Below are 17,781 nucleotides of genomic sequence, written 5' to 3' on the forward strand. Positions count from 1 at the left end.
GGTGTGGAGAAGGAAGCAGATTGCAGACCTGACTCCTCCTCTTTCTCTCCCGGCCCTTGTAAACATTTCCAGTCCTGATATCTCCAATTCCCTTCAAGTTCATATTTGTAAAACAGAATGAACCATCTTTTCCGGCAAACCGGCTTCCTCTCAGCATTCTCACTCTCTCCTGGTCCCACCAGCCCTGGCTTCTGGAGTCAGTCCCCACCGCGCCTCCCCCCCCACCCCCGCGCCTTCTTGCTCATATATGGAGCCAGAGGGTCCTGTTGCCCCTCCCCCGGTAGAAGTTGGGCACCTGCTTCTTCCTGCCCAGCGCCAATGCTCACCCCAGTCCACTTGCACACTCTGTCTGCACCTGCCGATGCCCTCATGAAGGCCCACACGCAAGCTTCCCCCCGTGTTATGTTCACATGCCAAGCTGGGGCTCCGTGTCCCTCTGTGCTGTGCAGGGCACACATTTCCATCAGCCACTACCATTCCCTGAGCCCTGTGTTCCTAAAGCCACGGCCCTCCTTCCTTCTCCCATTCTGATTTGCTGACTTTGTCTATGTTTTTATTTTGTTTGGTTTTTTTTTAAAGGTTTTGTTTATTTATTTGCGAGAGAGAGGGAAAGAGAGCATGAGCCAGGGGAGTGAGGGGCAGAGGGAGAAGCAGACTCCCCACTGAGCAGGGAGCCCGATGCGGCACTCGATCCCAGGACCCTGAGATCATGACCTGAGCCAAAGGCAGACGCTTAACTGACTGAGCCACCCAGACGCCCCTGACCTTGCCTCTTATTATTTGCTAAGAAACACGCTTTATTTGCTAACAAAACACAATCAGGTTTGAACCTGCTTCCCTCAACCAGCAAGTCCACCAAAAGCTCCCCTGTTGTTTTCCTCCCTTCTCCCACCGCAGAGGTGGTCACTCTGATGCCCCGGGACCCCACCACCTCCATTCCTGATAGTACCCTTGCATCTGTGCTCAGACATTGTTCCTTCAAGTGTACCTTTTCTTTTCATTATATGAATTTCCCCCTTTACCTCCCCTTGTGTCAAAAACCCAATGAAAATAATTATTATTGCTTGTCTTTACCGAGTACATTATTTTCATAACAATCCTATGGCATGCATTTTATTGTCCTGTTCTATAAAGAAGGAAACTGAGACACAGAGAAATTAAGTAACCACACAGCTACTAAGTGATAACAGCCAGAACTTGAACTCAGGCAGAAAGATTGAAACACCCATCAACTTAGCAACTCCATCCGGGTATGCTTCCCTTGACCTTGCCTCTCCCCTAATCTGACCTTTATCTTTACGCTTCCCCCGACTTTCAAACCCTTCAAACCAGTTCACATTCCCTACTGCTGCTTCCTCATCTGGCCTTGTGCTCCTGTCCCTTCTGCAAACGGACATCTCCACGTCCACAGAAATGGTCCCTGTGCAGCTCAGAAGGTAGAGCCATCGATCCCACAGCATGTTTTCATCAGGAGGGGTCTCTCCCTCTGAGTCCTGAGTTTCCGGTTGCTTCTATTTCTTGGAAGATGCCTGAGTGTCCACCACACTGTAGGCTGGTCTTTCTTGCAGTGCGTGCATCTGCTATTCTGGTAACGTGTCAACTCCTGGTGGACCAGAACGTGACCCACCTCTTAGTTCTGCACTGAGTGCCTGGTGCTAGCATGTTCCTGATACCTAGTGACAGACTGGAACTGGAAGGTAATTGGAATCTCTACAAGCATTGGAAATAGGGTGGTGTGAGTTGCACGCTTTGGCTCTTTAACTCTGCTTCTGCCTTCGGAGGCAACGGCCCCTACGTCATGAGAGTTTTCAACCAGAAAGTGTGAAAAACCAAAGCCATCAAAGGGACTCGGAAGCAGAAGAATCCTGATTTTTTTTTTTCCCCAATAGCTCTGCACCACCTGAGTGACCCCAATGCCATGTCCCTAAACATGACTTCTGAGGGAAAGAGAAGGGTCTTCGACAAGTCCCACAGGGTTTCATAAAAGCCATGTTGTCTTTCAACTTCCTGTCCTACGTAGAAACTTGCTCAGACTTGAGGTTTATTAATCACGGTGTCAAAGGCATGGTGAAGAGGAACATAAGGACAGTTCCTCAAGGTTCATTTTTCCTGGGAGCGAGTACGCACCAGGTGAATTCAGCACCCAGTGACTCGGCCACATTGACAAGCTTCTCTGCGCTGCCCGGGGCCTGTCTCCTGGGCCTGTGTGTTGTGTAGGTGTCAGTCTGCTCTGGAACTCAGTTCTAACCGGCCCGTGGGTTTTGGTCTTTACAGCTCCTGATGGCCCACCTCAGGAAGTTCACCTGGAACCCCTGTCATCTCAGAGCATCAGGGTCACCTGGAAGGTAAACCAAGCAAACACTTGTACTCCTGGCACTTTGTTCGCGGGGTGAGCACCTCACACACGTTACGTGTTAGGAAGCCGAGACACTAACATTTTGTGAAACTTTGGTTTTGCAACGTTAGAGTAAAAGCCCTTTTCTTAACATCCAATATGTGTATCCACATTTTGAATACTTGTGCACAGAGAGTGGAGTTGTTATGTCTTGTTTTCATTCTTTGAATTTGACTGGGTCCTAAGAGCTTGTTTCTGCACAAATAGGGGAACAGATGTGCCCGGCACTTCTAACTTGAGTTCAGGGGAAGCTTTTTCTAAGTGCTTTTACAAAGTGGCAAATCCGAGTATGGCGGATAGTCCATGGAGCTGGCAGAAGGGACCGTCGCCTTCACTGTGCCACCAGCTAGCGGTGTCCTTGAGAACGCCCTTCGCTTCCTCCTCAGTGAGGTGGGCTGTGGAGCCAGCTGCCGTCCAAGGCAGTGGAGCCCACACGTGGCTGCAGATGTGGACTGGCCGCTGGCCAGATGAGGGCTTGCAGCCGGTCGGTGGGAGAGACACCCTGAGCTGCAGAGCAAACAACTACACACGCAGCACGGTTTCGTCCGGCCGCCATGTTTTTCATAGCAAAGTCGTTGCTGAAGGAAGCAGCGTTGGCTTACGAGATGGAGCAAGCTGGTCACGAGGGGCGTGTGAGGTGCCACTGCCCCAGGGTTCTTGACGTCACTAACCTGGGGGGGGAAACTGTCCTGGGAATTTATCATCCCTGGATGCGCTCCTGCAGATGATGACTGTAGACTCTACCTGGAGTGCTCTTGTTGGGTCCAAACTTGTGTGAGTTGCACTGGCTCTTCCAGGTCTGAGGTTCCCCCTCCTCTGCTCTCACCCATTCCCCCTGCGTTCGCACTCAGGGCAGAGGCCAAGCCGACAACCACAGCAGGGTCCTCAAGTGGCAGGCCCCTAAAACCATTGATGACCTAACGCATCACGCCTCTTGTTGGTGTTTTCCTCCTGGTACCAGCTCTTTCGTAAAGGGAGCTGCATCTATAACAAAAAAGGCTCCTGGTTGTCAGGGTGGCGACTCTCTTCAGTGCCGAATCCACAGCCCCTTCGTGCGAGCTCTTGTACCCCAGCCAGTGGTTGGCTCCGGCGGACAGCAGGCCGGGACTGCTCGGCCGCACAGCCAGCGCAGGCCGGGCAGCGTGGGAAGGGGTGGCGTTCCTGTCTGTGAGCATGTCCACCAGCAGCGAGCATCACACGCTGTACAGTGAAAGGCGCTCAGCAAGCCATAACGCTGTATGCATCCCGGCCGTTCTACAGACGGAATGCTGACTCACTCGGTCTCAAATTAAAGGCTCTGTGAGGCTTCATCCGCGGGCTCCGCACAGTCTCACGCTTTGCCACTGAGAAAGGTCAACTATTCCTGTGGCCCCTAAAGCCTTCTGGGTCCTGCCTGAGAGAGGTATCTGTCCACAGAGCTCGTACGCCCCAAAATGGAAACTTTTGAGACTTTCTAGGCATGGCCTCCTTTCTGTCTCCAGAGGAGAAAAAAGGCAAAAGTCGGTAAATTGCAGTTAAATTTCTTCTTAATGTTGAGAGAATGGACACGCTGTGGGCTATGGACAGAAAGCCTTGCTTCCGTTAGATCATGAGCCGGTCGTAATGCACAGTTCATGGAGCAGTGGTTTCTCTCGGAGCAGCAGGCTGATGTTGTGGGACCTGTCAGCGTGCAGACAGGTGTCCGGATGATTTTACAGACTGAACGAGGTAAGGACCCCCGTTCGCTGGCTTGTCATTTCACGTCGGCCTGATTACGTAATGAAAGTGCATCACTGATTTCACTAAACTTTGTGCTTTTATCTACAATCCAAAGTATGTGTAAAGGACAATATGCTGCATGAAATACGCCTTGATTTTATGGTGTAAAAGCCCCAGATTTGCATTTTGTGTAAGGAAACTGACCAGAAAGGGAAAGAGAGAAGGAGGTTAAGAAAGAAAGAGAAATCACATTAACCCAGAGAGGGAGCCCTGCCCCAGTCAGCAGGATAGAAATACCGGGGTCATGGGAGGAGCGAACTGGAAACTCATTCATGGTCACAGGACAACCTACAGAAGTAAAAGATGCACTCAGGGGAGAGAGGCGACAGAGGGGAGAAGGGTGCCGGGGCTTTGGTGGGAAAACAGCCATTTTAGACTCCCGACCTCTGAAAGGTCCCGGGCACTCTGGAGACTAAAGGTCACACTGGAGCTAGATATTGTTTGTCTAATTATTGTATAAGCAACACTTCCGTGACATATCCCTTCTAATGAACAAAATAAACAACACAATCCTCCCTTTTTATTTCAGCCATGTCTTTCACCAAGGAAAAGTTTCAAATTTTTAAAATTTCAAGCTTGGTGAAGGTTCCCCATGGCCCACTGAATGTCAGCCGAGACCCGTTGGACTCCCGAGGCCGTTCAGCATTGGCTGCAGGCTGTCACCCCCACTTTGCCCCTGTTCCAACAGGCCATTCATGTGCCCACAGTTGGCATCCCCCTCCTCCTTCACTGTCAATGACGACACTGTTTGTAACACTCCCCACTGCCCCCCCGTCCAGTCCTGCATGAGTCTGGGAGTAATTGTCTGAGCCCCTATGGGACCCTCACTCTTGGTGACAGCTCAGTGAGGCCCCCATCCCACAGGTTCTACCTTCCATCGCTTGTACCTCCTCTGTGGTTTGGAGAGCTGCTTAAGGTCAGGGAGGACCTCGTTCCTCTCTGGTCCCCATTGGCTGACACACTTGCACGAATGAATGAGTGAGTGAACAAATGATTAGATGAGGACATCTTCGAGTTGAGAATGATGAGGTCCACAACCCAAGGTTTCCAAATCACATTCTGCCTTTCAGAAACTGCCATAGAGAAGGCGCCCAGCTCTGAGGAACTCCGAACCCCGGGCTGGAATATCGTGAGGGTCTAACTCATGCTGCAGGGAAGTTCCCCTGAGCCTACCGTGGCGGGCGCCCAAAACTACCATCCCCGCTCCATGGAGCGCACAGACCCACCCCTTTACATATGAGCTCCTACTGTAATTTATTGAAAAATAAATGACAGTAATGGTTCAAAAAATTTGTTAAGTGTCAGAGGAAATGGCCCTCTGCACATCACATCAAATGTCAGCCTTCAGGAAGATGTCCAAGAACCAGTGCCCTATTAAATCAGGCTTTTAATAATTTTAAGTATTTGGAGTTAAATAAAAATGCTGAGCAGTGCCTTGACAGGAACTCGAGAGATAGCATAAGAAGGGAAGAATGAAGGGGGGGAAATCAGAGGGGGAGATGAACCATGAGAGACGATGGACTCTGAGAAACAAACTGAGGGTTCTAGAGGGGAGGGGGTTGGGGGGGTTGGGTTAGCCTGGTGATGGGTAATAAAGAGGGCATGTATTGAATGGAGCACTGGATGTTATATGTAAACAATGAATCATGGAACACTACATCAAAAACTAATGATGTAATGTATGGGGATTAACATAACAAAATAAAAAAAAAGATAGCATAAGTGGTTCTAAATAAATTAAAAGGAAGTAAATGATAATATTCATTTTCTAACTTTTGTTCCGCCCCTTTGGAACACAGAAGGGTTTGCAAAGCAAATACAATTTCTTGCAGTTTTTGCTGTGGTTATTCAGAATCAGAAAGAATATGGGGGCGCCTGGGTGGCTCAGTCAGTTAAGCACCTGACTCTTGATTTCAGCTCAGGTCACAGTCTCAGAGTCGTGAGATCCAGCCCCACGTCGGGCTTGGAGCTCAGCTTGGAGTCAGCTTGCCCCTTTCCCTCTGCTCCTCCCCACTCCTCTCAAATAAACAAATAAAATCTTAAAAAATCAGAAACAATATTTAAAGTTACTGATTATTGATAATATATTTGATTAAGTACCTGAAAATCATAAACCTAAAGGAGAATTCTTTGGTTTTTCAGAAAATTATGGTTTAATCTACCTCCCTAAGTGTCAGAATACTGACAGAGCAAGTCTCTTTTGACAGTGCCTGTCACTTTCTCTTCTGGTCAGTCTCAGAATCAACTGATCCCATGTTACTGCAAATAAAGGACAGTTTGATTGCCTGCTATCTGTAGGTGTTCATAACATAAAATCTTAGGTATCTGAAATATTTAACTATCACAAGTATCTCAAAACATTTCTCCAGGGATGCAATTTAAGGCAGAGACTTTTTTTCCTATTGATATAAATATTTTCTTTTGTTTTGAATGAGAAGTCTTTTTAGAACCATACGCTATCCTAAAACTATGAAATTTTCAATTGTTTAAATATTACAGTGCTAAAAACTGTTGTCCAACTGATGACTCAGGACAAAGTCCTGAGAATGATCTTGCCACTTTCTTGCCCCTCTGTATCAAACCCTCTGGCTAGATTTTATTTGGGATGAACAATGTTGCCGAAGAGATACCTGATTTGCATAAAATTTGAACATTGCGTATTTAGGGATTTGATTAAATTTCAGTAATCCGAAGAATACTTTTAACTAAAACACCACATCTGCACAATCCCCAGTAATTCCAACTAATTGAGGCATCATTGCAATATGTTGTGTTTCCCAGATGAGCTCTTACAATGGGAAAATGGCTTAGCTTGTCATTTAAAAGCAGAGCTGCCTTATTGCCAGTGACCTTCATCATAATGATTTAATAAACTGCAGGCTCCACTTGACTCCTGCATCTAAATCCCTCTACCCAGGAAATGGCATGCCACATTGGAAAAGGACTGTCTTCTGAAATGCTATTTCCTGGCTGGGGTCCCTGGGAAAGCAGTCTTTCTGAACATTTGCTCTCAGCCAGACATTGTGCTCAACTTTGCATGCATTATGCCGTTAGATCTGTGCATTGGGTATACTGGGTTTCGTATAAATTCTTGACATTGAAGGGATTTGCCCAAAATCTGAGGGCTTGGGACTGTCAGGTCGAGGACCTTCACCGAGATTTTTCCGACTGGTTTCTAAGCAACCCATAAGCTAAGGTACACAAAGTGCCAAGACTGTGGCTTGTGCATAGTAAGGTTCAGCAAATATTAGTTTCTTGTCCTGTTCCTTCCAACTTCCTGTTATAAATTTTACTCGACTTTAATATTAGAGAAAATGGGAAAAATGTAATTTCTACCTTATCCCTCTTTCTTTCCAAATGTAAACTTAGCCTTAGCATAACTGGAGTAGTAAGTCAACACCCCTTTTTCCAACATCCATTGAAATTCAAAAGGGTTGCCTTGAAATTAATTTTACTTCATTCCTTGACTCTCACTTTAATCCTCAGGCTATGAAAAATTACAAAATTTACATTTCTTAATCAATTTGTTCTAGAGTTGGATTTACAGCAGCTTTATTAAAATTCCCAATGACCAACATGTCTTACAAATATTTAAGGAACTATCAGCCCTTCTCATATTAACAAGTCAGCCTCTTTCCCCTCTAACAAGAGAAGGAAAATCCAAACTGATTTCAAAACCTCTTGGTTGTCCACATACCCTATGATTATTTTCTCTCAACTTCTGACAGTTGACTAGCTCTGTGAGGGTAGAGGGCATATTTTATTTTGTTTGTTTTGTTTTTGTTTGTCCACCATATCCCCAGTAGAAGTATATTTAAATATTTGTTAAATGAATACATGAGCCATTCCCATTGTATACATTCATGTTAAAACATTCATATCAAGAGGGGCTACCTTTTCTTTTGGAAACCCTTGGGCTGTATTCACATCTTACTTTTTTGTGCATGTATAAAATATACAAATCCCTTTAATAAAATGACTCATTGCTTATTTGCCTCACTTGTATATTTGGCATCCCTCTCCATCTATCCCTTGGATTAGCCCTCCTGGTTTAGCCGTGTGATTGGCCTTCACCAGTGACCCTCGTTCTCTGTCCCAGAGAAGAGCCTCAGGCCAGCCTCCCAAAGGGTCCTGGCTGGCCTCCCAACCTAAGCAGGCAATTCTCTTGGTTCCCAACCCCCAAGTGTAGCAAAAAGATGCTGGCTACCTTTCCAAAGGCTGCTCAGCTGTCAGAAGTGTCGATCCAGGTCTGACACCGGGCATGCTGGAGAGCTTAGCTCAGACTCAGTAGAGGAGGCACGTCCCAGTGTACTGCTCCAGTTAATTGACCCTGACAGGACGCAAATTGGGCTTGGACTAAGGACTAGGACCAAGGCCATCTCCATTCATCAGGGGCAGTCCTTTCAGATGGTTTATTCTGAAAGCTTCACACTGAGCCTGGATGAACCTGACAAGGCAAGGCGTCTGTGAGCAGGCACTTCCGTGGTTCTGTTTCAGAGCTGTTAGATTATAAACTGCTAGGTTACAGTGAGTCAGGAGGCAAGGATGGTATTTTTGCCTTGACAGAGAACATATTATCAAGATGCAAATATGAACAGCGCATAAGAATCAGAGGTCATAACTAAAAGAGCATTCTGGACATTAATTGATGACCAGCCATAAGTCTTTCTTTGTCTGATACATCAACATCACATTTTACAAGTCAGTTAGATCCTAAACTTGGGACATGAGGTTAAAAATTGCTCGTGGTTGGATAATATTGAAAATTACTTGTTTATTAAGTACACTGTGCATAATTTTAGCTATGAAATCTTACAGGGATATATATGTATATGAATATATAATACTTTCAGTGTAAAATGAAGACTATTTACAAAAATATCACCGGACAACACTTCATTATGCATAAAGTAGAATTAACATAAGTTAAATATATCTATAACAAATTGCATATAATAATAATATAATATAATATAATATAATATAATATAATATAATATAATATAATATAAAAAGTACTGGATTAGACTTCAGGAAAATTAGATATTACTCCCATTTCTATACCTAATAAAAATGACCTCGAGCAAGTTACTTTGTCTTTGCTGAAACTCAAACCCTTTACACTAGTTCCGTTCGGAGCGTTCTTTTCATTTTATCATAAACACGTAAACATGCTGATGAGCATTATCCTCCCTGCTAGTCTCTCAGCACTGACTTATAACAGGGAGGATGAAGGACATGAGGGCACTTTAGAATCTGTAGGTTGGGCCCTCGAATGACAGCCTTGATTCTGATCTCCACCCTGGATGCTTGCCCCCTAGTGGCGCTTGATAGCACAGCCCTTTCTGCTAACAATACACCCCAGTAAATGTAAATATTGTGAAATTTGCTTGACCAATAAATAAATACATAAATTTAAATAATCTAATAATTGACAGATAGGTAATGATTTTAAGAAGAATATTCATAAGACTGTCTCAGGTATAGTTTTACTGGTTCTCATAAAATACTAACTCCACTTTTAACAGAGCAAATCAGAAGTTCAAGTTACAGTGAATATGGAGCTAAGTATTATAAATGAGCTAGTTGGCATCCATCAAGTGAGTGAGTGAATGAATATACACTATTTTATGTGCCTCATTTGCTTAGAGAGCACTCTTTAAGCCATCTTGCTGATAACACATTTCTCATCTTAGCAGAAAAATCAAATAGGGTAGATACATTAGTAAATGAGCACAGATGTTAGAAGGAAAAATCAAATGAGTAAAGGAAAACATGCCCAACCAAGAATTCCACAGATACCAGATGACATCTGTTATGTCATGGACATGTCCACTAAGGCAAAGGAAGAAATCTGATGTTCCTTTTATCATTTAAAGCCAGGCTGGACAAAGTTCTCTGTGGTTTGTTTCAGGAAGAACTCCAGCCAGGACAGCGAGAGCCAATTGCTGTAAGAGACTTTTCTGCATCTAATTTCCACATTTCGTTTTCATAATAACGTGAAACAGAACAGAAAAACAATGTATGCTTTCAGGTTCATTTCACCAGTACAAATACATTTAACCTAATGCACTAAGATATAACCAACTAAGTCAATCTCAAGGTAACCTCCCACAATATCTTTAAAAGCCAGCTCCTCTTTGTATTAAAATCTTTGAAAACAAGTATTACATTCTTGTAATTCTTATGATGGATTCCTCACATTAGTACATTCTTTTGAAAATTTCAGTACATTCTTTTGAAAATTTTAACTTGAGATGTAAAATAAAAGTGCTATGTACTTTGAGTAATCATAGAAATACAGGAAGTGAAGCAATTCTACCTTTTAAAGATATATTATCGTTTTTGTTTTTTCTGAAAGTTATAACCTAAAGTTGGATATAAGCCCTGTTTTTATCTAAATAACATAAGAATTCAGGAGGTGTATTCTTACTGACTTCTGGAAGTCAGAATTCCCAAGAAAGGAAAGGATGAGGCAGAGAATGGGCATTGTCACTCCCGGGGGCTCTGTACAGGACCTGTGGCTGTCTCAGCATTTGGGCGTGTGTCAGGTGCATCCTCCATCTGAGAACCAGAGTGGTCCCTGAGGGATCCCACATCCAGGATAGCATGTTGCTGACAGGGGAAATGATCCTATTGGACACTTTCTCAATGCTCTTCTCCTCCATTATCCATTCATGAGTGTTCATGCCTGAAATTCCTTCAGTTGGGGCTAATGTTTTTCATTACCCAGGCACAGATAAGAGACAAAGGTAAATAGCGCTATGGAAGCAATGCCCCTCTATGCTTCAGTCATGACATAAAGTGTACATGGTAGATATTAAGTCCATGACCAAAAGTCTTCTGTTGATGCAGGCGTTGCTGGTCTTCTTAAGATAGGACACAGGTTAGGACTTTGCCATCCCAGCAAGACAGGGGACTGACTCCATCAAGCCCTGGCCTCTCTTGGATCCTCCTCTCGTGGAGGTGCCTCTCCCCCTACCAATGCTCACCTCCCATCCTCCCCCCACCTCCAACCCCAGCCCACCCCGTGCATTCTACCCCGCACCCTGCACACTGATTCAGTCCGCAGCGCTGTGTCCTCCAGGGGTCTGTAAACTGTTTCTGTCAAGGGCCAGAGAGTAAAGACTTCCAGCCTTGTGAGCTACATAGTCTCTGTCTTAACTCTTAGCTCTGCCTACCCTAGCAGGGAAGCAGAAAGCCAGTAAAGCTTTACCCAGGCACGCTGACATTTGAAGCGCATGTAATTTTCACATGTCACAAAATATTCTTCCTCTTTTGAATTTTGCAGCCATTTAAAAATGTAAAAAAATATATATACATTCTTAGCTAAGGGCCATATAGAAGAAATGGCCAAATAGACAGGCCCCAGGACTTGGCCCCATGTCCACCATGCTTTACCAAACATGAAGCAGTCACACGCAGCTGGAATACGTCGCAAATGGTTTCCTGTTACTTGGCAGAGGGTTAAACCACCGAGGGACTCTTTCCAGGCATGAAGTGAAAGCCTTCCTTTCATTCTGCAGTTCCTTCTGAACTGCAGATCTTCTCTGGTCCTTCTGGACAGACCTTACACTAGCAGAGGTTACAAAGACTGACAGCAGCAATTCTTCGTATGGTTGAGGCAGACCATTCCTTTACGGAGAATCTAATACCTTTGAAAACGCTGTGTTTTGCACCTCTCCCTGCCATCCCCAGGGGCCTCCATTACCTACAGGGGAGGTACTCCAGGCTGGGTCTCTCCGGTCTACATGGGAGGAGCCAAGCCCTTTGAGATCACTCAGCTGCCGCTAAATAGTTGGGGTCCTCTTGGCATCCTAACCCAAACCCCTTTCTCTCTGCATCCCCATTGTCTGTGCAATGTCTAGAAACACAGGTGAGACCTGTCCCCCAAAGCCTCACAGTCTCCAGGTGCCTTGTTTCCTGGCTGGGCCCTGGCTGTGCCTCTTGGTGGCCCGGGGACACATCTCGTGCAGCCCCTCCCCACTGTCTCCCTGCTCTTTCCCTGGTCTGAACCTGGACACCTGCACTCTCTGTGTCTTTCTTTCCAACAGACCCCACTTCCAGACTCTGGGACACTGTGAGCCATCACCCTTCCAGGCAAGAAACATTGTTTCTCAGAAACATTAAGACATCTAAAGGCCCTGACATTAAATGTGGGATATTCTGGAGACCAGCTCTCAGAGGCAATACATATAACACCAGGTGGGGTCTGCATACGGGCTATGAATTCCTTTGTTAGGTCTTTGGCAAAAAACACTGGATAAGCCATTAAGGCTGGTGAGAAATGCTGTGTGTGGTTACCAGACAGTGTGGGATGCAAACAACAGTGAAATTCAGAAAAAGGAGGGGGCCCAGCAAGAGTAGCTCTTCAACACGTTTGTTGGTTGGATGAATGAATGAATGAATGAAATGAGAGCCACCCCCCCCACACACTTTAGAAATTAAATAAATGAAGTCCTGTTATGCAATAGTTAACCTCAATTTCATCCCATAAAACTGTAAGAGCCTGTTTCTAAAATTCTACATGTGTTTTCCAAGCCCGAGCACATGCTTGGCTGCCGCCTCCTCCCCAGCTGCCAGATCTGATGAGAACACAGTGACTACCAGCTTCAAGTCAAAGTTCTTGGCCTCTCAATATTGTGCCTAGTTCGAAGTTTTGTATTCATCTCAGACCTGAACTGAATAGCTCATGCCATCTCTACCCCCACAGTCAGCACAGAAACCTTCTGAAGGATCACTTGGAGCTGTTCCTTCCGGGGTCGTCTCTAGTTATCTCACCCGGGTGCTGTGGGGAGGCTGACTGCATTCGGGTAAGGCTGTCCCTCTTCAACAATGGCGGGTCCTCCTAGAGGCTCAGATGAAATGCCCCTTCTCTGGGAATCCTCTCCCTTTTCCCTTCCACGATACCCCATGCCAACCCTTGGCACTGCAAGCACCACGCTCTGCTCTAATCATAGGTTCACTTGCAGTTCTCCCCTTGAATAGGATAGGCACCAGTTCCTACTGTTCCATTGAATGCATCCATCCATTGCGTAAGCTTACTGAGTAGCTGCTATTTATGTTGGGGAATAGGGATGGGGACTGGAAGGAGTACATGAAGATAAGAAAGACAGTCCACAGCCCCTGAAATAAAAGGGAAATGAGGACAGGTTACATTTCAAGTGAATTTGGAAGAATCTCAAAGGAGAATGTTCAATTCATTTTTCACCTGACTTACTCAACATGCCTGAGTAATGTGGTATTCTTGGAATGCAGAAATCTGCAGCAGAGGTTTTAGCTCTCGAGGTTGGTCAGCCAGTAAATCCTGGCATTGAGCAGAGTCCATTCACCTGCGCTGGGAAGGGGGAGGGAAGTGTGCAGAAACAGGACCTGGCTGGTGGCTTTCTAAAGAAGAGAGGCCTGCTCTAATCACTCACATCCTTGATGGTGCTGTGAGCATTTGCACATCCCTGTTCTTACTGACTTTTTAAAGACCTCTGTATCTGCCACAGGCAGCTTCAAGGCTCATTTGGACGGACACATAAAATACAGACACTTGCAAACCACAGATACACTGATGCTGTACTACTGTTGTCATGGAGATCAAAAGAGACCGTTTCTTAAAGGAAGTGGGTGTTGGAGCAGGGACCAGAGGCTGGAGGAAGGACACCCGGAAGGGTGAAAGAGGGCTGTTTAGGGAGACTACAGGAGGAGAAAAACGCCCAAGGCTAGAAAGGGGAGAGAGTTCCCCAGATGGCAGATAAATGAGACAAATGGAAAGAACCCAGGCTCATTACTGGATCCACAGGTAAATGAAAGGAAGAGTAGTATTCAACACAGGAAAATAATTAATCCCTACATGAAAAGCACAACAGTGAATAGAGAAGGGCTTCTCCCAGAACTGCAGCACACTCAAAGGGGCTTGAGAGAAGGTAGAAACAGGACACGTGTAAATCAGAGCGGTCTGTAAATAACAGCATCTTCTGCAGCAGAAAGGCGCTCAGATGGTTGAATTCTGCAATATACAGTGAGCCTTGGACTGACTTTCTTTTTTCTTTTTTTTTTTCTTTAATTTTTCCATTCACTTAACTCTCCAGAGTCTTCCTTTAATATGTATTAAGAGGACTGTTTGCCAGGTGAGATTTGCTATAAATCTGTGGATCTGTCATAAATGATCTTTATTCTAAAACCACGTCACCCATGAGCTGGCCAAACAAGTGAACAAACTCTCCAGAATCCCTGCTTTAAGAAGGAAAAGAAAAAGGATGACATTGTCCAAACAAGTTGGCACCTCAGATGCTATTTTATTCCCTTGACGGGGACTGGGAAGTGAAGCTGGACCCCCCCCCCAAATCCCACCTGGATCTCTTATCCTGATGCATGAGCTGCCATGCTGAGTGACCACATGGAAGCCAGCTCTCAACTTGGATCCAAGTTGCACGGTGATCCTGAGAGATCCTTCTGTACTGGATAGTCCAGGCCTCTGATCAACAGCTACATCATGGACCTAGAGTCTGGGCAGCTCTTTTATCTTCAAACCGTTCTCATTAGCCCTGCACCCAGTCAGATTATAAACCTGCAACTGACGTCATTCCTGCCCATCACTTTTTTTGTGCCTCATGTATGCTCAAAACCATTCTCTTCTGCATCCACAGTAACATTTTCTGAGAATGTCCACTGTGCTGAAGCCCTGTTTTGGACAAGTGAGTGGATGAGATTTCAAACATGTTTGTGAGAATCCTTAGGCACTTGGAGCTTGCAATCAAGTCCTTGGAAACCCGGCATTCGATATGGAACAGTGGCCACAGGAGGGGATGGAAGTGATCAGTTCTCACTGAGCTGATGGTGAATCAGTGCATGCGGGGGAGGCCAGAGGAGAGAGAACTCCTTGGATGGAGGCAGTCGAAGGAAGCAGATGAGCTGGAAGTTGAGCTGGCTTTGGAGAATGAGTTGGGCTTTGATAGAGGAGGAAGAAGAGCAGTCTCTGATGAGGGCTTTATGAGATGGAAAAACACAAGAGAGTGGGAATTTCCATGCTTGTTCGAGGATCCACAGAGAATCCTAGGTCATCGGGGAGCAGCCAGGGGGCATTAGCCTGGAAAGACTACAACTGGGCTTAAATCTCACAATGGGTACTGCTGAGATTTGGGGAGAAGAGGGCATGATCGAAGCGGTAACTTAGGAAATTTGCCTTCTCCATTATCTGCAACCAAGATTCAAAGTATGTTCAAGATCTCTACCTGATTTCCTCTTTTTCTTTTCTTCCTACCTCACCATTAATTTCATTCATTTGGTTTCATGAAACAAATAATTATTTTTGGCCCATTTTGTCAATCACAATTTGATGATAATTAACGGCCAGAGAATTGTATCCTAAAACTGCCTTCCCCATTAGGATTTCTCCCTTACAGACATCTACCTTTATCCCAGGTAAACACACACACGAAGGCATGGATGTTTAAAGCATCATCCAAAACATATTTTATTTTTTTAAGCTTTTTTATTTATTCATTTGAGAGAGAGAGAGAGAGAGCACAAGCAGGGGGAGGGTCAGAGGCAGAGGGAGAAGCAGGATCCCCGCTGAGCTGGGTGCCTGACCTAGGGCTCAATCCCAGGACTCTGGGATCATGACCTGAGCCGAAGGCAGATGCTTAACCGAATGAGCCACCCAGGTGCCCCCCAAAACATATTTTAAAGTTAAGTATATTATGCACTAATTTGTCTTGGGATGACATGAAGCCCATTGTCAGATTTTTCCACACACCCTGTCCACACCGGCTTGTTATTCATTCCACTCAGGGAAAGTCTCCAGGGTCACTTTCAAAAACTCTTTGGTACTTGCACCGCAATCCCTAAAATTTCCTATACTGAACGTGCAGAATTCCTCTGTTTATGGACTTTTAAAAAGAGATCTGAGTTTTCAATATGTTTTCAAGGATTTCTTTAATGTAAACACATCCCTAAGTGGAAATCTGACTATCCAGGCTACAAAGTAATAACGAAACATAAACTTTGCCTGACATAGTTAGAGTTTTGGCTTGTTTTTGTCCATGAAAACAATACTTTCTCTTCATGTGATTTGTTAAATGTTCCTTTTTTTTTTAATTTTATTTTATTATGTTAATCACCATACATTACATCATTAGTTTTTGATGTAGTGTTCCATGATTCATTGCTTGCATATAACACCCAGTGCTCCACGCAGAACGTGCCCTCTTTAATACCCATCACCAGGCTAACCCATCCCCCCACCCCCCTCCCCTCTAAAACCCTGTTTGTTTCTCAGAGTCCATAGTCTCTCATGGTTCATCTCTCCCTCCGATTTCCCCCCATTCATTTTTCCCTTCCTTCTCCTAATGTCCTCCATGGTATTCCTTATGTTCCACAAATAAGTGAAACCATATGATAATTGACTTTCTCTGCTTGACTTATTTCACTTAGCATAATCTCCTCCAGTCCCATTCATGTTGATGTAAAAGTTGGGTATTCATCCTTTCTGATGGCTGAGTAAATGTTCCTTTGATTAAAAATGTCTATCATGGGGTGCCTGGGTGGCTTAGTCAGTTAAGTGTCTGCCTTCGGCTCAGGTCATAGTCCCAGGGTCCTGGGATCGAGTCCCACATTGCACTCCCTCCTCAGCGGGGAGTCTGCTTCTCCCTCTGCCCCTCCCTACCACTCATGCTCTCTCTCTCTCTCTCTCATGTCCTCTCTCTCTCTTTCTCTCTCAAAAAAAATAAAATCTTTAAAAAATGCCTATCATAAATTAAGCTAGTTAGAATATATATTCATCTATGGGAGGGAAAACAAGAAGACTCCAGCCTACCTGTGCAATCAGCTCACAAACCCAAGAAGCTAAAAGTCAGCAAGCAGATCCCCCTGCTTTTGGAAGATTTAGCTAAATTGGTTGCCTCTCTAGGTAAACGTTTTCTGACGGGCATTTGCCTCTACGCCCTTCACTTGCTGCTTGACCTGATGCCATAACCACCATACTGTGATCCTGATTTAGTATCTGAGGAGGTCTTAAGCCTACACAGGGAGCCAACTGAAAAATTAGAATATTTAATGGGCATAAACCAATCTTTAAAAATATGTGTCATTTATATTTGGGTCAATGTATTTAACATTTAAAAACTACATGAAATAAGAAAAATATCTGTTTCAAATTTGACTTATAGATGACTCTTGAGGGAAATAAATTTTATTAATTAATTAAATGACATAAATGCAAGTTCAGTGGTTGTGGTAAGATAATTTCCGTGGAATCAAATTCTCAAACTCTAAAGTCTTTAGATCCGATTTAATACAAAGTGAAAATTCATAGCTCATCACTGGAAAAACAAGATTGCCGAGAGACTTGCCTGTAAAAAAGGGATGAGCTCTCATGTCAGGGTCCAACAGCGCCAGCTTAACTAAAAACGTCATGATTTGGACGACTGTTTTATTGATCTCCATCGGAACCATGTACATGCATGAAATGAGACTGGATGTTGAGCAAAGCAGTTGCAATCCAAAAACAACCAAAAATGAGGAAACCTGCTTTTTAACAATGTGATTCTACTGTCCCTGTAGAGCTCAGGCTAACAAACACCCAAACACAACCGGCACCATCTAACCCCCCGGGGGGGGGGGGGGAGTGGGAGTTGCGG

General features: G+C 44.8%; 1 protein-coding gene across 1 annotated transcript in view; it reads left to right on the forward strand.

Moving 5' to 3' along the window:
- Positions 1-17,781, forward strand: part of DSCAM (DS cell adhesion molecule) — a 709,341-nt gene that overhangs the window by 586,085 nt on the left and 105,475 nt on the right. The window contains exons 18-19 of the mRNA XM_044918979.1: positions 2,275-2,345; positions 4,006-4,102. Coding sequence (XP_044774914.1) covers positions 2,275-2,345; positions 4,006-4,102 — 168 coding nt within the window. The remainder of the gene's footprint in view (positions 1-2,274; positions 2,346-4,005; positions 4,103-17,781) is intronic.

Source organism: Neomonachus schauinslandi, chromosome 1 (genome assembly GCF_002201575.2).
Source record: "Neomonachus schauinslandi chromosome 1, ASM220157v2, whole genome shotgun sequence".
In the NCBI taxonomy this organism is placed as follows: domain Eukaryota; kingdom Metazoa; phylum Chordata; class Mammalia; order Carnivora; family Phocidae; genus Neomonachus; species Neomonachus schauinslandi.